Source organism: Grammomys surdaster, unplaced genomic scaffold (assembly GCF_004785775.1).
Source record: "Grammomys surdaster isolate TR1022 unplaced genomic scaffold, NIH_TR_1.0 251, whole genome shotgun sequence".
NCBI lineage: Eukaryota > Metazoa > Chordata > Mammalia > Rodentia > Muridae > Grammomys > Grammomys surdaster.
This window is the reverse complement of record NW_021604692.1, coordinates 2,699,227-2,722,992: the sequence shown is the minus strand read 5'-3', so window position 1 is coordinate 2,722,992 and position 23,766 is coordinate 2,699,227. Positions and strand designations below refer to the sequence as shown.

The 23,766-nt window shown below is 52.1% G+C and overlaps 1 protein-coding gene across 2 annotated transcripts in view; it reads left to right on the top strand.

The window, feature by feature from the left end:
• The window catches only part of Nol4l (nucleolar protein 4 like), a 73,865-nt gene extending 50,387 nt beyond the window's left edge, over window positions 1-23,478 (top strand). The window contains exons 5-10 of one of the 2 annotated variants that reach the window (XM_028774990.1): window positions 10,751-11,010; window positions 13,517-13,702; window positions 13,783-13,974; window positions 14,175-14,297; window positions 14,886-15,087; window positions 19,129-23,478. In XM_028774990.1, the coding sequence (XP_028630823.1) occupies window positions 10,751-11,010; window positions 13,517-13,702; window positions 13,783-13,974; window positions 14,175-14,297; window positions 14,886-15,087; window positions 19,129-19,346 (1,181 nt within the window). In that variant the 3' untranslated portion in view covers window positions 19,347-23,478. Of the gene's footprint in view, window positions 1-10,750; window positions 11,029-13,516; window positions 13,703-13,782; window positions 13,975-14,174; window positions 14,298-14,885; window positions 15,088-19,128 lie in introns of both variants that reach the window. The other variant, XM_028774991.1, reaches the window with a different exon arrangement.
• Window positions 23,479-23,766: the final 288 nt, after the last annotated feature.

Below are 23,766 nucleotides of genomic sequence, written 5' to 3'. Positions count from 1 at the left end.
CATGGAAATAGCTTGTCCAGGTCACAGGAAGCAACTGGCTAGAGTCGTTTGTCCTATGCTTTATCTCAGCCCTTGCCATGGGTAGATGCTCAATGAATAACTATTGTTATTGCTGTGGACTGATGGGAGCCAGGGAAGGGCTTCTAGAGGGGACACCAGGCAGCAGCCTGTCAGAGGAAGCAGACTGAGCCTGTGATCCCAATGCCCAGACACTTCCTGTGATCCCAAGCTGCAGCCAAGAAAGGCAAGCCAGGGAGGCCACAGCCATGCTACAGAGTAGGAGGGTTCAGGGGTTCAGGGCTACTTTGTGGGCCCAAGAACTTCCCTGGACTCGGCTTCCTGTAGGTGGATCCTGTCTTCTGCTGTGCCTTTAGAACTCTTGTCTGAAGACCAAGGCTTGAGGTCTTCTGGTTCCTGCTGCTTTGAGTGGGGCCTTTTGCCAGCTGGGCGTCAGCTGTAAGCATGTGGGGCCCAGAGACGCTGGCTCAAACTTTACAATGACCCAGCCCTCTAATCCTGGCTAGATTCCTCTCTTAAGATGCTGTCCTCCGAGCTTCTGCTCTCCCCTACTTTTCTCCCTCCTTGGGCTCTGGGAAGGTACAGAGAAAGAAGGACGCAGGCACAGCTCTCCTATCTGATGCAGATTCAGGTCCTGCCTCTGTTCCCTCTTTGCTGGTTGGATGTTGTGCCCACCCTACTGAACTGTGAGGACTGGGTGATGTGTGGGCACTGGGAAGGGTCATGGGCCAGGCTGGAAGTGAGACTCTTGGCCCACTGGCACCTTCGGGCTAAAACCATGTGGTATCGGTGATCACTGTGGATCAAAAGGCCCTCCACCTCTCCCAGATTCTCTGGGCCTTTCACCAGATTTGCTTGGCCCAGTCCTGCTTCTTCAGTCTTATCAGGCCCCATGGGCCTCTTCCCATAGCATTCTATCTCAACGTAGAGTGGTGTCCCTTACCCTCAGGATCATGGTACTTTAGAGAGGGAGCCAGAGCTGTCCATGGCGGTCACTCCTGTAACTTTAGTGCTGAGGCTGAGGCAGGAGGATGGTGAATGGAGGTGAGCTTTGCTATATAGCAAGTTTGAAGACAACTTAAGCTCCATAGCAAAGATCCTGTCTCAAAACAAAAGCTAGTCAAATGACTTGTCCTGAGCTCTCATGGTTTATGCCCCATCCCCACCCACAGGTCTAGGGACTGCCTGGGACTCTTGAGTCCATAAAGACCCTGCCTACTGGCTCACGGCTGCTATGTCTTTGCAGTGGTTCTCCAAGGAGTTGGACTTGGAACTCCAAGGGGAAGCAATGGAATGAAGAAAAGGCAGATGGATAAGAAACAGAAATCTGGAATTGGGTGGTCTGGGATAGAAAAACTGCAGCCCGTTTATAATATATAGAGTTGAGCAAAGAGGCAGGCTTATTGCATACAGCACAGCAAGGAGGCAGGGTTTGTGGTGCACAGCTTGATCAAGGGCAGGGTTAGCTAATCTTAGTAGGATCAGTCTGTGTAGGGGTGCAGTCTTCAGGCTGTAAACATCCAGATGGAGAAAGCAGCGGTGGACATTTCCTACATACATGGTCAATCTTCACACTCAAACCTGGAAGGGAGACTCTGCCACTTCCCTGAACCTTACCTGGAGAAGGCAGGCGGTCTGGTTTTTGCATGGGTCTGAGACACGGCCAGGACCATGTCAACAGTACACATATTCATATTCATTCAGGGCTTCCTCCGCCCCCTGCACACAGCCCTGCCGACTTCCGACTTCCTGTTCCCAGGCTGAGGAGACAGCTGAGAGGTGATGTTGCTGTCTGGGGAGAGGCAGCCAGGTCCTGTGTGCTGCCACCCAGAGCACTCCCAGCAAGTGACAACAGAGGCCAGCAGTTACACGACTAGTAGAGAAAGCGATGTATGGGTTTTGGGCCAGTCCTGTGCCAGCTTGGGTCTTCCCACTATTGGAGCAGCACTTATCTGGAGTTTGGAGCTCTTGACCCTCACAGCTTAGTCACTGTGAACTCAGTCCTCATGATTGGACAATGTTCTGGTTACTATCACTCTCTGTTTGATATAGGGGTCTCATTATGCAGTTCAAGCAGGCCTTAAACCTTCAGTCCTTCTTGCGGCCTCCTAAGCGCTGGAATTACGGCCTGCTCCACCATGCCCCACTCCACACTGGGCTCTTTTAAAAACAACAACAAAAAAAACTTTTTATTATTTTATGTGTATGGATATTTTGCCTGCATATATGTCTGTGCACTACATGTGTGCCTGGTGCCAGTAGAGTTCAGAAGAGGGTGTCAGATTCCCTGGAACTGGAGGTACAGATAGTTGTGAGCCACTGTGTGGGTGCTGGGAATCCAGGTCCTCTGCAGAGCAGCCAGAACCCTCTGAACTATCTCTCCAGCCCCATATTTATTTTCAAAGAAATCTCAGGATTACTGGAGATCGAACCTAGGACCTTGTGTATGGCAGATAGCATTCTACAACCCATTTACACCCCTCACTGCCCCCAGTGAACTTCTAAATGGAGCTACTCTGCCCCACACTGTGGGTCTTCGTCCTGTCCATCACCCTGACCCTGTTTGTCTCAAGTGATGTCTCGTGAGGCTTCCAGGCCTGGGCCTTCTTCACCCCCTGTAAAGCAAGAGCTCTTTGCTCTGATTTGAGGCACCAAACATCTGACCACAGCAATAGAGACTCTCTCTTCCCCTACCCAAGAGTTCCAGATCTTCTAGGGGTTGGCCATAGGCCATAAGGCAATCCTGGGTCACAAAAATGTTTATCAAGCTGGTTGATCTGCAGACACCACAGTGCTAGGCTGGGTCAGACCTGGCCTGCAAAGGCAAGAGGAGCTAGGAGACAGCTCCAAGGAACTCCTTTAACACAGGATCAGGCAGGGAGGGCTTGGTCTTACCCTGAGCCTATGTTAGTTACTGGGGCCCCTGGTAAGGACACTAGGTCAGGAGAAGTTCTGGGGTGCATCAGGGTGAGGGTTATTGCTAAGCCAGGGGGATGGAGACCCTGCCCTCCCTTCCTCCCTGACCCGGGAGATTAGCCCAGGCCTTGGGGCCATCTGGCAGTTTCCAGGCCTGCCACCAGCAGACTCCCTGATCTAGCAGTATCTAGATCCCCTCCTCTGCTGGGGTGGCCCTGCTGTGCTGGAGAGGGGCTGAGTAGGGCCATACAGGCATACGGGCAGGTACCACCCTGGCCTGAGTTGTTTGAGGATGACTCTCCCAGGAACCAGGAAGTAGCTGGGCCACATTGTCATTATCGTCATCACCCTGACCTAAGGACTAGGATGCACCACTTCCGGGAGCACAGGAAGGGTTGCCAGGGGCCTGTCAACTCCACACACAAGCTCCCAGGCAGGGCCCTGCCCGGTGATTCACTCACACACAGTACCCTGAAGTGGCACTGCTTACTCTCAGAACAAGTGGTTGGTGGGGGTTGGGGCTAGCAGGCTGTAGGGAGCCTAGCTTAGAACTTTGCACTTCAAGTTGGTATTTTATTTCTCATTACTTGTTCTTGGCCTGCAGCAAGAAGAGAAAGCGCTGGGCCTGGGAAGACAGACCAACAAGGGCTCCGTCCTGGGAGATGTCCTCTGGGTGTAACTTGCCAGTGTGTATTGGGGGAATCCATGGTGGGGTGAGGCATTCTTCGTGAAGCCATCTGGACGCTGCTGCTAACTCTGGGAGACTGGTGACTACCATGGGAGCCTCTGTCCCTTTACTGAGCAGTGTCCTGTAAAGGGATATTTGTACACCCAGAGCCAGACACTCAGATATGGTGCATACTTGGTGTCCGTGCCCACCAACAAAAGTAGTGTCAGTGCCTAGGTCGCCTGCTCTAATACCTTGTTGTCTGTAGCTTGGAACTTCTCCAGGGGCCTGGACCCTGGGGTCCCTGTAGACCTGCAGACCTGGGCTGTGTGAGACTTCCTTCACTTGCAACTGCTGAACATTCAGAGAGGGTTGGTGCAGAGATGTGTGACACTCATGAAGATACACCTGTTTTACTGGCCTTATCATGAAAACAGAAACATGTTACTAATTACTTGTTGAAATATGTTGGGTTTATTAGATAAAAGAAACTTGGTCTCCTTTTTTTTGAGACATAATCCAGGCTAGACTTGAACTTCCTATGTGTAGTTTCCTGCCTCAGCCTTATATAATAGTGAGCTTACAGGATTGTACCACTGCGATTGACTTTACAATACATTGTTAAAATTAATGTTTTTGCCTAGCATACATGAAGCTCTGGGTTCCTAGCACTGTACAGAAAGCCACCACCAAACTCCAAACAACCCTCACCCTACTTTGAAAATACGAGCAAGTACTTGAATGGTTAGACTCACTGAGAGCCTAGGCATTGGCCTGAGAGCAAGACGGAGATGCTGGGATGCGCTGCGCTGTGGAGGCATGGGCTGTGTGTTAAGAAACACGAGTGGACCAATGATCTGGCTCAGTTGCTGAGTCCTTGCCTAACATTCATGAAAGCCTTATGAATTCCTTCATCAGCACTGCATGAACTGGACCTTGGTGGTGCACATCTCTAATCACTTGGGAGGTGAAGGCAATGCGATCTGAAATTCAAGGTCCTCCTCAATGATATTACTAGTTTAAGGACAGCATGGGATTTGGGGGCCTTCCCCAAGCCCCCAGTAAAAAAGAGGAGAGACTAAGAAGGAGGACATAGTCTCTCTGATGCTAAGCTTTGGCCTACTGGCCTTATTTACCACAGGGAAAGAAACAGGGAGCTTAAGAGAGACAGCTGGGTGACATCAGAGCCTGAAGATCAAGTGGAGAATCCGGGCCTCATGTGGTTGGTCACATGCCCAATGTAGCCTTATCACCTAGGGCAGTTGGGTCCCTTGGCCCCCATCTGACCCCTGGTCCCTCTGTCTGCTTTCAGAGAACACAGATGGGCTCCAGGAGCTTGGTGCTTCTTGGAACTATGCATTGTGTAAATACTACTCAGGCCACTGGCCTTTGTCAAAGCAGGCAGGGGTGAGGAGTGAGGTAGAGCGCCCTAGTGAGGTATACACCCCAAATTCAGAGGAGTGAGTGTGCCAGCCTGCAGCCCAGGGCTTCTTTCCAGACCTTCAGCTACTCCTGCCCGGCATGTACAGTTCCCTGGGGTGGGGGTATTGGAGGGGTGTTGCTGATTCTAGCACTTCACCTTCCCTACCTCCTTCCTGGCTCCCAGCTTTTGTGTGTGAATTATTGATGCCCCTCTTCAGCCCTGCCTGGCTGCTGCTTTGACCAGAGCCTCACCAAGGGGCCCAGGCTTCCTCCAGCCCTCCACCTCTGTCTGCTACAGCAAGCAGCTTGCCTATGCACCAAACATGTAGTAGGCTCTTGTGGCCTTGCCACCTTCTCCAGCTCTGCTTAGGGACTGGTGTGGGTTGCCCACTGGGGAAGGGTACCCGCTGGCTGTGGCCCCAGAGCCCAGAGTGGTGATTGGCGGTTTGCACAGAGCTGGGCCTGTGCAGGCTGCAGGACGCTGGCGCCCACATAAGGGCATTGTTTGCTGAGGTAAAAGGAGTTTTTGTCTCCTTCTGGAGACGGGACAGAAGGAGGAACAATTTCCCCCATTCATCACTAATTCTCCCATTTGAATAGCAACACATCGCCCTGTTACAGTGGATGGGCATGGCAGGCCTCCCCTGCCCTCGGGCTCTCCAGGCACAGGTGGTGGGCTCTGGGTCCTCTCAGCCTGGGGAGTCACCCTTTGCCAAGATGTGGATGCCCATTTTTGTGGAAATGGACAGAAGGAAAACATTCCTCCTGCTTCCCGAGAGCCTCCAGGGCAGCTCTCTAGGCTGTTCACACAGTCACAGGTGGGGCAGCTGAACCCTGCCAGTGCTGTTCTGGACTCAGGTAGGTACATGCCCTAGAGGAGGACCAGGTGGGGACAAGAGGGTCACCTGAAAACCTTGTGTTTTCCACTTCCAGTTCCAGGTCTGAGTAGGTCCTAAAGAGTACCCCAGAGGAGAGGCCATAGTTTCAAAAGGGCCAGGGCACCAGGCCTTTAGTGCTGTGGGGCCAGCTGGTTATTTCACGGTGTCATAAAACACTGGAGCCCAAAAGGGCGTCAGCGGCAACTCCCTGGGCTGCAGATAAGAGGAGCCAAGGTGGTGGTTGTGCCCAAGGTCAGGCTTTGAGTGAGGCAAGCTGGAACCACCGGCCCAGCCCACCATCTGCTAATTCAGGCAAAGGGTGCTGGGTGCCTCTTAAATCATGTTTGAGAGTGAGGAAGAGTTTGCAATGGATCAGATCCTAGCTGCTGGGTCCCTGTCCCCTCTTCCTGAACTATGTGGGGTAGGAGGTGAGACTGGCCCATTCCTGGGGCAGTACCAGCAGCCCCAGGATAGGTGGGAAGCATACAGTCCAGCTCCCAGGGCCTGGCCCCTAACCCCATTTACTCAGAGACCAAAGCAGACCCACGTGATAGAAAGTGGCCTCCAGCTAGCTTTGACAATAAGGAAGTTGCTGCTCTCATAACCAAATAGTCCAGGATTACCTTTGGTTTAAGGCATAGCCGGATTTTGGAAGTTTGTGTCAGCCTGTCTCTAGATTGCCCCAGGATAGGGCCCCTGCCTAGCAGGTCTAGCTGCCCCCAGGTAGAAAAGATCAAGTCTGACTTCTGTGGGAACAGCTTGGTTATATAGCTTTTTACCAATGGCTATAATGGGTCATGTTGGCTGGCCAGGCCTGGGGTACATGCTCACCCTAAGGAACCACAGAAGACCCAGGGGCCCTTGCCAGAAGCAGGGGTGCGACTACAAGGAAGCAGAAGTGATCCAGGCCTAACTACCAGAGCTCTGTCAGGGCCCAGGGGCAACTTACTTGCTGGCTACAGACACAATCACTGAACAGTGTGAAGAGGAGGTGAGCCTGCTGGAAAACTAGGTAAAGAGGTTAGCATGTCGGTGTGGGGGCTGGGTGGCCAAGGGCTTCCTGACACAGTAACCTTTAAGCAAAGACCCAGAATTAAAGGAACAGGAAGTGAAGGACAAAGTCTGGAGAACCAGAGACAGTGTAGCAGCAAGAGGAGATGGAAGTACAAAAGGCCAAGGCCGCAGCGAGATGGCAGGTCGAGCTGCAAGGGGAGAGCATGGCAGTAGACCCTGGTGGCCTTGTGGGAGAAAGGGGCCACGGCTACACTCGTGGGGCTGATGGAAAGTGTGGCTGAAGAGCCAACTTCCTTGGGATGAGTTGTGCGGAAGAGCAGCCAGAGCTTTTGCCAGGATGAGATGGGATAGGCATGGTCGGAGCCTTCCCTGGGGAGATGATGTCCACGGAAGCTCTGAAGGAACGGTAGAGCCGTGTATGCACCAGGAGATGTGCTCTTAGCTCGTGATTCCGGCTCCCCTTGCAGTGCTAACTACTGATGTCTGGGGACACAGCATAGGAAGCAGGTGAGGAAGGAGGAAGGGTGTTGGGTAAGAAGCCAGCTCTCACTTCTGAGTGCCTGCTCCATGCCAGGGAGAGTTGGAGGATGCTGTAATTGCCATGTTACCGATGTAAAGTTCATTCAAAAGAGAAGTTGAGGCATAAAGAGAGGTGGCCTCCTTTGAGATCACATAGGTGATATCCACCCTGTTCTCAGCTCCTTTACATTATGCCAAAACATGCCAGCCTCTCCAGTTGGGAAACTCAGGCCTCTTGTTAGGGGGCACTGGATCAGGCTGTATTAAAAACAGGAGCTAGCCCACAAGGACGGACCCCTATGCTAGGCAAGACTTGGGGAGGGTTGCAGAATGTGGGCTTTGGCAATTGTTTTTCCCCCTCAGATGTGGGCTGTGTCTTGCCTGTCCCAGGTGTAGCTTGGGTAACGTGAGGACCCACTGGCTTGGGGGTTTTTGTGGAAAATAAATACAAGCCCTCTGGGCTGTATATTTGCAACTACAGTCAGCACCATTATTTCCCAAACTTCTCATCGTGCCAGACAGCACCTCTGTGTCCCCTCCTCAAGCGTGGGGGAGCCCCACTTCACCCTCTGCCTCTGTGAATGCCCCTGTTCTAGCCTGTGCAGTTAAGTGGAATCATTCACTATTCATCCTTTCATGTCTGTCTTACTTCACATAGCATAATGTCCTTACGGTTCCTCCATGTTGCAGCAGCATGTATCTTAGTTTCATTCAGGTTGAGTCTCCTATTGGGTGCCTAGATCACACTTTCCCTAGTCACTTCCAGGGGCTTTAAAAAGTGCTAATGGTGTACGCTGGCCCCTGAGATTTTAATTCTGGATATTTACATAATGGTTTGGGTTCCAGGTCCTTCCATAGGTTTGCAGTCCGTGGCCACAGCAGTTCCCAGGCTCTGGTGTCCTGGGGGCCTCATCTATTCAACCACTTGCCTTGCCAGACAGGGATGGTATCTGACAATAGAAAGATGGGTGCCCCTGTTGCAGCCAGCGCCTGTTCTCTCTAGAAAGTCAGGCAGCGTGAGCCCGGGCCTGCAGCCGAGGTGCTAGTGTCGGCAGCTTCTCAACACAGCTGACTTGGACCTTGGTTGAGACCCCAGGATTGCCCTGTGTGTGCTGGGCAGCTCCACAGCCACGCACATGCTGCTTGCTCCAGGCAGGCAGACAAGGTCCTTCTCTGTCCCCATGCAGGATATGACACTGTAGCTGCCCTTAAAGCCTTGGTGCCCGTGGTAAATACAGTGACTGTTGGCATGGTGTCTGATGAAGAGCAGTCTCTCCTTCCCGAGAAGGCATCTATGCCCTTCCAGGTCGATCAAGTGGCCTGCGGGTGACGGTCCCAGAGTAGAAGACATAACTTGGAAGTGGCTAAGAACAGACAGAAGCTAATTAGCCATGGTGGCTAATAATCAGCTTTATTCCCCAGACCTCAGTGCTGGAGCCTCTCAGGTGCCGGCTCTCTACCAGTGGTTGTCTGGGTGATACTTAGGACAGTGGGCAGTGCTTCCTTCTCAGGTGAGGCAGCAGGGCAGAGTCAGACCGTGAAAGCCCCCACTGAAATGGGCCCAACCTGGAGGAGCAGGGCAGACACCACCCTAACCCAGCCTAGAGACCCAGGTGCTAAGTGGGTTAGGGTGGGAGCCAGCAGGGCAGGCTGCAAGGTCATGAGGCTAGAGCAAGAAGTCCAATAAGGGGCTAGCAGTGGCAAAGGGAAGCCCTGAGATGGGTAGGCCTGGGCTGTGAGAGGTGCCGAGGACAGGAGAAGCACTCGGGCAGGCAGGTGGTGGGTTTGGATCGTTGCTGAGCAGGTACCACCTGTCATACCTCAACTCCCCAGTTACTGTTAAACTTCCTTAAAATGTAGCTGGGCCCCCAGGCATACCAGCACCCTGGTTTTAGTCCTCACTGCTCCTGCGTCTAGGATGAGACCAGCACACAGTAGTTGCTCAGTTAATGTTATCAGGTAGTTTTTCTCTTTAACCTTCGAGACTATACTGCCAGAGGAAAATCTCAGCCCATCTTTGAGGGCAGAGGGCTAAGGCAGGGAGGTCTCAGACACAGGGCTTGAAATCAAGCCCACAGGATAAAGGGAAGGTGGAGCAGTGTTGCCTAAAGGTGGCCTGGGTGGTGCAGCCTCGCCCAGGTGAGCAGCGGCTGGGCTGCCGTGGGGGAGGAATGCCACTGCACCACGCGTTCCCATCCCCCTCTACTCAGGGCCCTGGGCTGCTTGATGGGCAGACTAGCCCCGCCCTCAGGCAGCTGAGAGGCAAGTGATTGGTTGGAGTACTAGAGCTGCTCAGTCACCATGGGGACACTCGAGTGGTGCGCGTGCCCAGTGCTCAATACTGGGGACTAAATCTTCATAATCTGCTGGTTACAGGAGTGGGGGTGGGGTCAGCGCGACCCCATCCTGGAGAAAAGGGTGGTCCAGGATCTGGTCAGGGTTCCCTTGCCACCCCTCCCCTTCCCTTGCTGGGTTTAGCTGCAGAGCCTCCAGGACCCCTGAGCTCCATTGGTATCCACATGGGTGCTCCCCTGACCGTGACCCCAGGAGGTCTAGAGAAGCTGCTGTGGCCCCAGCTAAGGAAGCAGGAGACTGGGACCTGTGGAGAGAGAATTCTGGGGTTTATCTAAAAATGTGTATTCCGTTGGAGCTGAAGTTTATTCTCTGGATCCCGCAATGCTGTACTCTCCACAGCAGGGGGCTCCCGCATCAAGAACGCAGGAAGACCAGCTGAAAACACAGGAGATACAGCCCCCAGACTCAGCAGTTGGCTTTGGGCTATCTGAGGCCACTTGGCAAGGCCCAGAGGGCAGAGGTTACAACTCTGGCTAGGCTCTGTAGAGGAAGGCAGGGATGGATAAGGAGTTTGGCGGTGGATCTGTCAGACAGAGGAAGGAGAAATTCAAGGGCCCCCTGTGCAGAAGGACATGAAGATGGAAGAGGGGAGGCAGTTTTGAGCAGCAAGATAAGGCTAGTTCTGCAGCCCTGGAAGTGTCTGAGACCTGTGTAGGCTGCCTGACATGGAGCTTGTCTCTGGCATTTGTAAGTTTGGAGGTGAAGAGAAACCTCTAGCTCTGTGTATGCTGACACACCACTTAGCTCCTGGTGGCCCCACTCCCTGCTCTTGCCTCAGCCCAGGTGATAAGCCTGAGTCTCCCTTCAGATCCCAGAGCATCTGGTACAGAGAGCAGAGCACATTTCAGCTTTGGGTAACAGTGCAGGTGCTCTGGGGGAGCTGCAGAGGCCACTCCACCCAGCAGGGCCTTTGGAGACAGTGGGTGAAGGGACAGGACCTCACCCACAGCTCTTGTTCCAGATGACTCCTCGTCTGAGAGCGGCAGCGGCAATGGCTCTTCTACCCTGAACCCATCCACTTCGAGCAGCACCCAGGGTGATCCCGCCTTCCCCGAGATGAATGGCAACGGAGCTGCAGCCCCCATGGACTTCACTGCCGCTGCTGAGGACCAGCCCATTAACCTGTGTGAGAAGCTCGCACCCGGCGCAGCCCTGGGCACACCGTCCTACCCTTCAGACAGCTGCGGCACTGATGGGCTGCGGAGCCGCGTCAAGTATGGGGTAAAGAGCACCCCTGAGGTGTGTGGGCCGCAGGCTGTGTGCTCTGGGATGCTGGGAGGCTGGAGTCGTACATACTGTAGTGGAGCTGAGACCGAGGCAGGGCAGTAGTTGTGGTCCCTTCACCATGATTTCCTAGAGCCGCACTAGACCGGCAGACGGCTGAGGGCGCCTGCCCCAAATAGGTCTTACTACACTGACAAGTGTTCATCTGTGAAATGGGTCTGATGGTTCCTGCCTTGATGGAGAAGTGGCAGGTAATGTGTGTCCCTGCGGCCCGTTCCCTTCCCCAGAACACAGTCTGCTGTAAGCAATAGCAGCAAGTGGCACATTTGTGACAGAACTGTAAGACATTGCTGAGCATGGTGGTCATGCCTGTAACTTCACTACTCAGAATTTGCCTGAAGCAGGAGCATGCAGTTGGAAGCCAACGTGGACTGCATAAGAGAGTTTAAGGTCAAGACAGCCCAAACTACCATAATAGTAAGACCTAAATAATAAAATTTAAAAACCTTACAAAGGGTTCAGTTGTTAAAGGTGATCTGAGTGTGGTCCTCCAAGCTTGCATAAAGGTGGAAGAAAAGAACAGACTGCACAGAGTTACCCTTTGACCATGCACGCACGCACGCACCATGGCTTGTACCCTCCTTCTCCACTACACATACCTTGTGAAAAGGCAGCACAGAGCTCAGGCCTCATGGCTAATCTGCCTGATCCATTTTTCAGATGATGCAGAAAAGGGGTGTGGAATGTCTCTTCTGACCAAGCTGATCTGGGTGTAGGGTGGGTAAGGTGACTCCTCTATCATGGCCCATAATTCCACACACTATCCTGGACCATTAAGGTTTCCTGACAGGTGCCAGCTCTCCAGGAGCGCCTCTTCAACTCTGCTCCTCTGAACCCACCTGCCTACTCTCCACAGACTCTTCTGCCCTGGCCTGTCTCTTTTTTTAGGGTGGGATGGGACACATGCTCAGGACACGATCTAAAGGGACAGAATGAAGTTGGTGCCATGTGTGTAGCACAGCCCATGGGGATCAGCCCGGAAGTAGGTACAGGGACCAGACAGAGCATCTGTCCCAGGGTGGAGGCAAATTTGGCTCAGTAGAGCCCTCAACTCACTTGCTACCATGGCCATACAGTGGCACAGAGGAAGGCACTGAGGGCTCCTGACAGCTTTCTTATTCTGCTCTGGCCCTGGCAGAGGATTCAACTAAAGAATCATTTGCAGATTTGACTTGTCCAGAGCCAGCTAGTAGCTAGCCCTATGCCCTGTAGATGTTTTGACCCCAGACTGTTATTCTGGAGGGCTGGAGTTCTGCCCCTTAAGTCTTTGTGTGATCATGGTGAAAGGGGTCTGAGGGCCAGAGGCACCAGGCCACATGTCTCTGTTGAGTTGTTCCTCAGGAAACACCAGGTCCTTCTAGGCCAGGTGGTGGCTACATCACTGTGCCTGACCAACTGCATGTTCTCCTGGGTCCAACTTACCCACTACATGTCAATGTCCTTGAGAGAAGAGATGCTGAAGTCAGGGAATGCCACAGATACAAACTTTAAAAAGCAAATGACAGCAGTTCAGAGCCAGGGTGCTGAGGATAGGAAGGTATTTATGGAGCTGGGTCATAAGGGACAACCTAGTAGCTGGGAAGCAGGAGAAAGCAGAAGCCATAGTCCAAGGAGAAACAGGCAGACGGTGAAGGCTGAGAAACCCCAGAAGCCCAAATAGATCCTGGCACACAGAAGGGGCTGGCTCACAGGAATCTTTTTTTGTGTCCTTCCCATAATATGACCAGTCCTAGAATGAACACTACCAACCAAGGAAGCGGCTGCCACCTTTGGCTGCAGTGTGACTGGGGAAGGATTTATGTGGGAGCCAAGAGCTTAAGTCCTTCCCCAGTCAAAGCTGGGCTACAGCAGGCTGGCTCTACTTGAACACCTGTTTTCCCAGGCTTTGGAGCAATCTCTTGGGAGCTAGGCAGAAACAGCCTGGCCTGGGAGCTGGGGACTGCACCCTGCTTTGTGGCCCTACTGCCTTGGCTGGCTCCCTTTCCCAGCCCATCTGCTCCTCCCCCTGGTAGACTGAACATTTGCTGCTCTGGTGACAGTTCACTTGTCAACTCAAGGCTGCAGTCCCCTGGGGATCCAGGAGGAACCCCGGAAGCCCAAACAGATCCTGGCACACAGGAGAGGCTGACTGATTGCAATCTTTTCTGGTGTCCTTCCCTCAACATGGCAGATCTTGATGTGGGCACTGCCACTGAGGGAGCAGCTCCGACACTTTACCCATTGCCTCTCAGAGGCAAGGCCCTTGTGTGCTATTTCATTTGGGCCTCCAGACACTGAGGGCAGAACTGTTGCTCTCAGCTCACAGTGGGAAGTAGGGTTAGCTTGCCAAGGATCTTCCGAACCTGTGGTGGGGACCTGGGTGAGCTCACCTGGTCCCCAAGCTTACCATGGGAGACCAAGCAGGCGACCACCTGATTTGTCTCTGCTTCTTTCCTGGTTTCAGTCGCCCCCCTACAGCTCCGGGAGCTATGATTCCATCAAGACTGAAGTCAGTGGCTGTCCTGAGGACCTGACAGTGGGCCGGGCCCCTGCAGCAGATGACGACGATGATGACCATGATGACCATGAGGACAATGACAAGATGAATGACTCAGAGGGCATGGATCCCGAGCGGCTCAAGGCCTTCAATGTGAGCACCAGGCAGGGCTGGTGGGACACGGATGGGTCTAAGGCAGGGCCATCCCCCTCCCATGGCCTGTGTCTCCCCAGATGTTCGTGCGGCTATTCGTGGATGAGAACCTGGACCGAATGGTGCCCATTTCCAAGCAGCCCAAGGAGAAGATCCAGGCCATCATTGAGTCATGCAGCCGGCAATTTCCTGAGTTCCAGGAGCGGGCCCGCAAGCGCATTCGCACATACCTCAAGTCCTGCCGCCGAATGAAGAAGAACGGCATGGAGATGGTGAGCGCCTCCTCCTGGCCACCCTAGTTTGTGGCACCGTCACTGTCCTCCAGACTCCTTACCCCAACTTCCTGGTAGGCCTGTTTCACAAATGAGAAAAACAGGCTGTTAGGCAGGTGCTGGAGCCCAAACCCCTGCTTTGCCGTCCCCTGAGCAGGACCCTTCAGCTCAAACCCCAGCACTGTCTGTTCTGCCTGCAGACCAGACCCACTCCTCCTCACCTGACCTCAGCCATGGCAGAGAACATCCTAGCAGCTGCCTGTGAGAGCGAGACGAGAAAGGCAGCTAAGAGGATGCGCCTGGAGATCTACCAGTCCTCACAAGTATGTGCTCATGTTGGCTATGTGGAAGGGGTCTCACCCACGGGGAGAGGCCGGTGGTCATCCAGATACACCTGCAGCTATGCTGGCCATGTGGAAGGGGTCTCACCCACGGGGAGAGGCCACTGGTCATCCAGATACGCCTGCAGCTGGGGTGGACAGGGTGGTGGGAGGGCAGCCGTCATGTAGCCTACAAGTACAGCACTGTGGTGGGCAGAAAGGATGCAGAGAAGAGGGTGTCAAGAAGTGCTAAGACCAAGAGGACTTAGTCACTAAGGATCGCAGAGCTGTCGGAAGGAAGGCTGACTGGGTATGGAAGTGCTCGCCTATAATCCCAGCACTAAGAGACTGACTCGAGGAGATCACAAGTTCTAACCCCCCACAGAGACGATCTTTTACACTAAGCAGAGACAACCTAGTATATCCATAGAGAGATACAATCAGGGGAGATCCCTGGGGCAAAGTGCCCAGGGAGAGAGAAACAGCAGGATACCCTAGGCCAAATCCCATCAGTGGGTACCAGGAAACAGGCTCTTCCTAACGCATGACAGTGACCAGACTTGCTGTCTCCTGGGTTCCCCTCCTCTGCAGGAAGAACCCATAGCCCTGGATAAGCAGCACTCTCGGGACTCCACAGCCATCACCCATTCCACCTACTCACTGCCAGCCTCTGCCTACTCCCAGGACCCTGTGTACGTCAATGGTGGCCTCAATTACAGCTACCGTGGCTATGGGTCCTTGAGCAGCAACCTGCAGCCCTCCTCTTCCCTCCAGACAGGAAATCACAGTAATGGTAAGTGGGAGTCGGGCCTGGTTTCTAGAGTAGTGTCTAGCTTGTTCTACCCAATAGCCCTTTGGAAGAGCAAGGCAATGGCTCAGCTCCTCCGTTAGTAGCCAGTCTTTAGATGAGGTCAGGAAAACCTGGGCTCCCTTTTCATCTCCAGTGGTAATTCAGTCTGCCAGTCACTACAAATGCACCTCTCTGGTTCCACTCCCTGAAAGTCCCCTGTGAGTTGGCAGCAGAGCCAGGATTTGGCCTAGCCGTAGCCCCTCCACCCATGGCACCCCCATCTAAGTCATCTGGGTGATGGGTAAACATTGAGTTGGTTCTTCTGCTCCATGCCTAAACTAGGCAGCTTTACAAGTGCTTCCCAGGATTCTCTGCTGTAGGTGCCACACCAAGGTGGGGAGAAGGAGGAGGTAAGACAGATAACTCCTGCACCTCCTGAGGCATGAGGTGTTTTGTCTTACGTGGGAGCAGATCAGGCATCAAGACCTTCTCTAGCAGGAGCAACAGGGAGGGAGTGGTCAGGGCTACTAGGCTTTGGTAGGGTTGGAAGCTGACAGGCTTTAAGCATAGAAGGGCTGTGACGTGTGCCTGGCCTACATCATCCTGTTCTGTCCAACTCTGTGATGAGAATGTTTTCAGCAACAGGGCAGGAGGCAGAGGCAATGTGCCTCCATGTTATTCAGGGGCCAAGGAGTGAAGGGGATTGAAGACATCAAGCTGCGGCATTAAGGGGGCAGGCAGAAGAAAAAGCAATTGCTGGTGGGCAAGCTCTGGGGTTAGGAGACCCTGACTGTTCCTGAGTTGCAAGGGAGAGGGCTGGTTCCTAGCCCTTGTAGAAAGGCCAGACCATCTCCACCCACCCCTTGCTCTATCTTACATGCTTACTGTGCCCCACAACTGGGAAGGAAGTGCTCGTGTCTGGAAGGTCTCTGCCTGGGCTTAGCCTCCCATCCTTTCTAATGCGCCTTAACCTAAAATAAGAGGCTGTCTGGCCTAATCCCTAGAGCTAGGCCAGAATAGTGCACAGCAGGTGTAGAACGGCTGTTCCAGAGCCACTCTCCTTCCAGTCCCTTTGCTAGAGTTGAGTGTCTGACGTGGACGTCAGGATCAGAAAGGCTGGAATGTTCTGGAACACTAGTACCAAATGGCTATAGAGGAAGGTGTGATCTGGGGCTGAGACCTGCTCAGGCAGCAGCACATGGTAAGCTTCCACCTGGTACATGCAGCATGGCCTGTCTTAGGACCAGAGCTGTGGTGGCTCCCTGACCTCTCATGAGTATGTGGGTTTTGAAAGACATGAGCAACAGCTAGAACTGAGATCAGGAGGCAGCTGTCTGCCCCATGAATCCCATCTCTGAACACGCTGGTTCCTTAGAGATAGGTAGGACTGAGATCTGGCCATTTTCCTCCTTGCTAGGAGCAGCGTTTTTGTGTGAGCACTGGTGCCTCCAGCAGCTGGGGGAAAGTAAGCAGTAGCTTCTGGGTCACAGAGCCATCCCTCCCACTGTCCTGCCTGGTCACAGCGTTTCATGTGATTGTCTGCTTCTGCTTGGACCCTACAACAGCTCTGCTAATGGCTGACCCTCCCCGCTTTGCTCATGTTGTCACCAGGGGATAGAAATGAGCGCAGATAAAATCAGACCCCGCCCTTCTGGCCTGGGTGCTAGGCGGCTTGTGCCCACGCTAGCCCACTAGGGGCCACTAGCAACCCAAGAGTATAGCTATCCTGGAGCCTGCCCAGAGAAACAGATCAGGGACTAGAGAGATGGAGAGTTCCCTAAGCAGCAGTGGACAGTGAGCTGAGATTTGGGGATAGAGAGGAAAAAAGAAACCTGGGCCCACCTCTGACAGTGGCAGGTGGCCTTTGTTACCCCCAGGCATTGCCTAGATCAGAAGCAACCAGAAAAAATCAAACCTATTTCATCCCTTCTGAGTCTTGCAATTGGGATATCCAGAAGCTACCAGAAGCTACCACTATGGAAGCCACTTACCTCCTGTGCTTTGTTTTTGTCATACACATCTCTTCTTCCTCCCATATTTGACTGTAACAGGCTTAACTGTTCTGTATCTCAGTTCCAAGAGTATTGTTTTTTTTCTTTTTTGTGGTGCTAGAAATCGAAGCCGGGGCAGGTACTTTACTCACTGAGCTATACTCCTAGCCCCAAGGAAACTTTTTAGCAAACTACCTACATTCTCTGGTCAGAGTGGAAAAATAACTGTGTTTACATTACAGTCTGTCCAATCAGGGGCTGGAGAGATGGCTCAGCAGTTTTAAGAGCACTGGATGCTCTTCCATAAGACCTGGGTTCAATTCCTAGCACCCACATGGCAGCTCACAACTGTCTGTAACTCTAGGTCCAGGAGATCTGACACCCTCACACAGACATACATGCAAACACCATGTATATAAAAATTTTAAAAATTAAAAACCAACAACAAACTGTCCAGCCACAGAGGCCAACTTCTTTTCCCAATAAGGGGCTGTGCCAACTTTCTTTAGCAACAGTTGTTTCCACAATTTGTCCTTAGATGTTACTTCTAGTGTAGATGTCTCCAAAGACAAGGTTTTGTCCATCTCTAATACAGCCGTATAAGTGCAGCAACGGAGAAGCATAGCCATCAAAACCCATAGGGAAGTAGGGACATGCTAATGACACAGAACAGCATACGCTCCTGTAGAAAGCCTCCAGGTTGAAGGATTTGGGCAAAGGACTTAGAGGAAGAATGGGCAATAGCCAGGGAAATGAACTATCTACAGTGGCAAGGAGTCACCAAGGGCATGGCCTAGCATTCCTCAGGTCTCTTCATTGCTTTTTTTTTTTTTTTTTGATAAATACCTACAACAAGGCCTTTCAAGCTCCAGTCACTTCCATGTCTACTGGGAATCTATTTCAGAAGCCCCAGGCCTGCTGAGAAGCCTCTCCTGGTAGGCACTACAGCTAGTTCTTTGGAAAGTGGAAAAGCCTGTCTGCTGGGCTCTGTGCTTCCCCAAGCTTCATGGATGTTCCTGTTCCCCAGAGGCGGCTTCTTGCTTTGCTTTAGAATCAGAAGCTTGAAGGGGGTTAGAAATTGCCCATGAGTTGGCAGAGAAAGACTTGAGTATGCACCTGCTGAATTTTAGCGCTGGCAGCCTACTCCATAGAGCTCCTAATGGGGTAGTCCCCATCTCCCCAGGGGTTTTAAGAGCTTGGGCTTTTTTGATGGTTTGTTTGCTTTGCTTTGCTTTGTTTCCTGCCATGGTCAGCCAGTAGAGGACAGACAGCAGACTATTTTGTCCTCCTCTGTCCCCTTCTGTCCCAAGAGCATCAGCCTCCTCACTTGGGACAGTGAAACTCCTCAGAGGAAGAATTGCTGAGGTGCTGAGGCAAAGTAAACCATGCCTGTCGTCTATCCACAAGCACCTATAAACCCTCTAGGGGCAGGTTGTTCACGGCCTCTCCAGACTGATGGTGGCTGTTCTGTAGTCTCCCCTCTCAGCCTTCTTCTGGAGAAAGGGCACATCTACCCTACTGCCCCCAAAACATGCCAGCAGCTTTCTCACAGTGCCAGTAGCACAGTTCCTTCCTGGACTGTTATTCCTGTCCCAACCTTGACTACCACCTGGAGAGCGGCAGGGCTCAGGAGTTAATGGGAGGTGATTCGTCTTCATCATCTCAAGCTGCCTCTTCCTTACCTGGGCCCAGAGCTGGGGTGTATGTCTGGTGGAGTCCTCAGAAAGTAGTGAAAGGCACAGGTGGAGGAGGCAGGAACCCTGCTTTGCCTGATGCCAAAACCTGTGTTCTTGATGCATGCCTCCTCATTCCATTCCTCCTCATTGCCACATGATTTGGGGTAGAACTCTCCACCTCCCTTTTGCCTGTCATATGGTTGGCAATAAGGCTTAACCTAGAACCCTCATCATGTCAAAATGCCATTCTAAGTACTGGGAATATAATATAGCCATTGGGGAAATAGACCAGGGCTTCCAATTCTATGCACAGATGCAGACAGGGGCTAAGGCTTCCTCTAAACTTTAAACACTAAATCATCTTTCCCTCTCTACAGGGCCCACAGACCTCAGCATGAAAGGCGGGGCCTCTACCCCCACTCCTCCCACATCTACCCCTTCCAGCAACAGCACCAGCAGGACCATGCCCACCGCCCAGCTTAGCCCCACGGAGATCAGTGCTGTGAGGCAGCTCATCGCAGGCTACCGAGAGTCTGCAGCCTTCCTGCTGCGTTCTGCAGATGAACTGGAAAACCTCATTTTACAGCAGAACTGACCCCGATGGCCCCCCAGAGTGCACGACGCCAGGGAAAGGAGGCTGTCCTAGCCTGGACCCAGCTTCCTGCCTCACCAGTTGGTACACTGTTTTCTGAAAGAGGTGGGATCCAAAAGAGCTGTTTCTAGCTGCACTCCAAGCATCTGAGACTTTGGGCACAAGGACACTTTTTTTTTTTTTTTTTTTAATTTCACCACATGGGTGCTCTGACCTGCTTGGAAAGAGGCCAGTGGGGCAGCTCTAAAAGGGTTGAGGCTCCCCTGAAAAGGCACAGGGGCTCCAGCTCTATTTAGAATCACCTTTGTGGACCCTGATGTTAGAACCCCCCCATAATTACCTTTCAAGTCTTAGGTGAGCAGAATTGCATATTTATTGAGAAGAGCAAAAGTGGACCCTTTCTCTCCCCTTAGTAATTTATTTTTCTGAAACGGATTCTTTTGTGTTTGTACAGATTGCCAGTCTGTGTCTGTCTAATCAGAAGGATGTATCCCTGTACCTAACATTCCATATCACTACACTGATAGGAGCTGGGGGCCAGCAGAGTTGGGTGCCAGCTCACTGTCCTGAGTGCCCAGCATACCCTTGGGAAGGCCACCACACTCCACTAGGCCGTCTTGTTGCAGATCCCAGTGCTGCCACAGGGACACTGCCAAACAGAGGGACCTCACCCACAGTCACTACAAACAAAAGCAGCCACCCATCCAACAGAGTCCCAGTCACACGGTCACCTGTACTCTACCTCACACTCCAGCGTGGGCTTTTCCAGGATGTGCTCCAAGTGTGTTCTGAATGGCTGTCTCCCCAACTCCCACGCTGTGTATCTGTCTGCTGAGAGGTAAATCAGACCCAGAGGGGCTTGGCCCCTCAAACCAGCAGCGTGCCATTAGCTGGGCACTTGACAGGATAGAACACTGGGAGATGGTCAAGGACCCAGGTCTTATGAACACAGGCCCTTCCCAGCTCCCAGATTACCTGCTAGAGGGGCCGTTTCTTCAGGGCCACTTCTCTTGTCAAGCATCTGTGTGCCCAAGGGTGGATTACGGTTCCCACTCCTCACCTCATGATGGGAGTAAAGGGATCAGATCGTCGGTGGAAGTGGAGACCTACTTGCATTCTCCTAGGACCAAACTTTCTTCTGGAAAAGCCTGTCCTGTAAGAAACCCAGTCCCTGGAGTGTGACAAGGGACAAGAAAAAGCTGACCTGGTTTCCTTCCTCCCTGACAGGCACTTCCTCTTGCTCTGTGCAATACCTACCAGTGCTGCTAAAACCAGGGATTCACCCAGACCTCAGCAGGCCAGGGGGCCTCTCCCTCAACACTCCGTAGCCATGACAGCAGCACTCTGCTGCCTGCCCCTGCCCAGAGCTGGCAGAAGCCCGGTTGCCTTTCTTCCCTCAGAGCAAGGAGGTCTCAAGGGAGCCAGGGCTGAGTGGACACTAAGATGACCACAAAAAGCCACTCTTGGTCCCAGATTGAGGGCCCCTTCCCAAACTGGTCTATGGCAGGAACTGCTTGTGGCAGTCTGACAGACTACCCCTCAAACAGGTAGACAGGCAGTGCCAGTGCAGATGCCCTACCTGTTCAGATTCAGGGCTGTAAGGCAGGGCTCCCCACCCTGCACACTTCCACACTGGGGTTAACTGTGGTCTTTCACACGGCCTACAATGCCTCCCCAGCCGCACCACCTCTGCCTTCATGTGCCCGCTCACCAGGTCCCTGGACTGGGCCAGGATACCTGAGCCCCCTTCGTACAGCACAAACTCCAGTGCCCAGGCCTCCCCACAGCTGGCCAAACGTGCCCAGTTCCCACCTGCTCAGTAGGACTCCTGGATGTTTGAATTTGTGTAAATATTTATTTTTGTGTGTGAATACTACAAAGTAATCAGTAGATCTTTTGCAAAATGTTACCCCAGGCAATTTGTGAAAATATTGATGTTGAAAATTGGCAGAGACAATCGCCGCCCTAGAATTTCTGTTATCAATTGCTTACCATGTTGTGTCTGCTCCCAGAGGCCGTACACAAGCTAGACACAAATGGCTTGCATTTTTGGAAGAAGACAGGAGAGAAGAGACTAGGCAGGGGCTCCTTCCTCTACCCCCCACAGGACACATCTATAAGAACGAGCATAATCTATATCTAAGTGGTGTTTTCTCGCTGCAAGCAGTCTTGACCAGCTACCAGCAGCCTGCTCCCAGAGCATGGTGTGAGCATAGGTTCCATGTGTTTTGCTTTCAAGAGAAACAGAACCAGTGCCAGTGCTGATGGTTTCCAGAGCGATAGTGGATGCTGGCATGCTGACCCGGGCTTCTTCCCAGAGAAGAGGTCCCAACGCCTCACAGCAGCCATATCAGGAGCAAGTTAGTGTGGACACAGGATTCCATTACCTAGTTCAGTCAGGGAACTTGTTTTCCTTTTGTTTTAAAAGATGCAGCTTCAAGCCCTCCCTTCCTGACTTGGGCCTGCCTTTTCCCAGGAGGAGCTTCCCACAGCCTTGTCCTACAGCCAGTTCAGTGTGATGGAAGCCTCAGGGCACAAAGTAATCATGGGTGATCTAGAGTCACAGTGGAAATGCCAGTGTAGGCTATACCAGTCCCAGAGTCCTTGCCGAGCAGATCCCTGAACGTACCGAGAGAAGTGGTGGACGATCTGTTAGACAGTGAGAGTGTACATGACCCATCTGAAAGGAGTTTTTTCCTCTCACCACTCAACAAATGGACAGTTTATTCCCCTGGACGGTGTTGGGGAGGGGCAGGCAGGGCCAGGAGGGTCTCAGAGGACTCTGAATGGGTGGAACCCATCTGTCCTTCCCTGTTTCTCAAGGGCCACAAATGACTCCACAGGTGGTTACAGGATTAACTACCAGTTCATTCTCAAAATGCTGCTTTGAACTCAGAGGGTTGATACTTTTAATTTGTAATTTTTTGTAAAACTTTTTACAAGATAGTAAAGTATTTCACCAGAATACCAGTTTCAATCCGTCCGTGGTCTGATTTTTATATAATTTAGTGGTGCTTTAGAGACTTTGTTTTGTTGTTTCTGAGCGCAACAGCTCAATCCTCTCTTGCCTGTATCTACCTAAGACTAATGTGAACCTTTGTATTTTGCTCCTAATTTTGGACTCAGTGGAAGTGTACTGTTTACATGTACAGATGCCCCATCCCTGTGTTTTCTGCAAGACGCGCACGCTCGAGGAGGAAGATTGCACCTCACTAGCTCATCTGCTTAGCAAAGCCACAAAACAAAACCTCTCACTTTGTACCCATTTCCACCTAAAAACAAAAACCTTCACCACCTGGAACTCAGATTTGCCAACACATTGTGCCTGGTAGATGCCGGTGCCTCTATCATGTGTCCCTTAGGAATCACACGGCAGCACCTCCTGCCAGCTGGGTGGGGGACAGCACACAGAGGAGACATTAATGCAGGACATTACTGCCCAGCTCTGGGAGGACACTATTCTCTGGGCAGCAGGCAATATGAAGGTCAAGAGGACTCATGGGCCTTCAGGAGCAAGCCAGGCAGGATTTAGGGACAACACGAGAGGCCATCAATCTGCTGGCATGACTGAGACTCTTTGGAAGAGCACGAGTTCCATGTGAAGTGAGACTGTGACTTTGAGTGCAGATGACACAAGCACTTCAGGGGAGGGTCAGGGGCTCCAGACAGTAAGCATAAGGCACTTACCGCAAGCAGTGGATGGCACCAACTTTTAAAGGTGACTTTATTAATCAATTGTTTCACCGCTAAATTATATTTTTACAGATATGCACCTATGCAACTTAATGTGGCTCTTCTAAGCAGGTGAGGACCGCCTCCTCAATGCTCTATAAAGTGTTTGTGTTCTGTATGGTGAGTTTCCCAGTAAATGTGGCTTAATACTTTAATTCTTAGGATGTGTCTTTCTACGTGATGCAGCTACTAAATTCTGTTTTGTTTGTGGAATGACTAGCACAGGCCGACACCCTCTTTCCCTCACTTACCAGAAGACCAATGAGCTGTTAATGAGCGGTTATCCCCATGGTATTACTGCTAAATGCACTGATGTCATAAGTATGTGGACTCCTTTTCCTTTTGAGACTGTATATCACATAGCAGACTGAATCTACTTAATAAACACTGAACAACAAACCCACCACTGAGTTCCGACTGTGTCCCAGCGGCAGCGGCAGCGCTGCCATCCAGTCCTGGTCCTTCTGAATCTAGTTTGGAAACATCTTCCTACAAACAGAGTTCACTTTTCCCTGCCCAACGACTGGTTCACAGACATTTTTAATAGGTTTCCTTGGACAAATAAACCTGCAATTTCATTTTGGCACCTAGCATGTTAGAGAGGAAAAAGTACTCCTCTAGGGTGCTTGCCCATCAGGTGCCTGGCACTGGTGGCAGGTCTCCTGTGATGCAATCAAGTTTCAGTCACCTC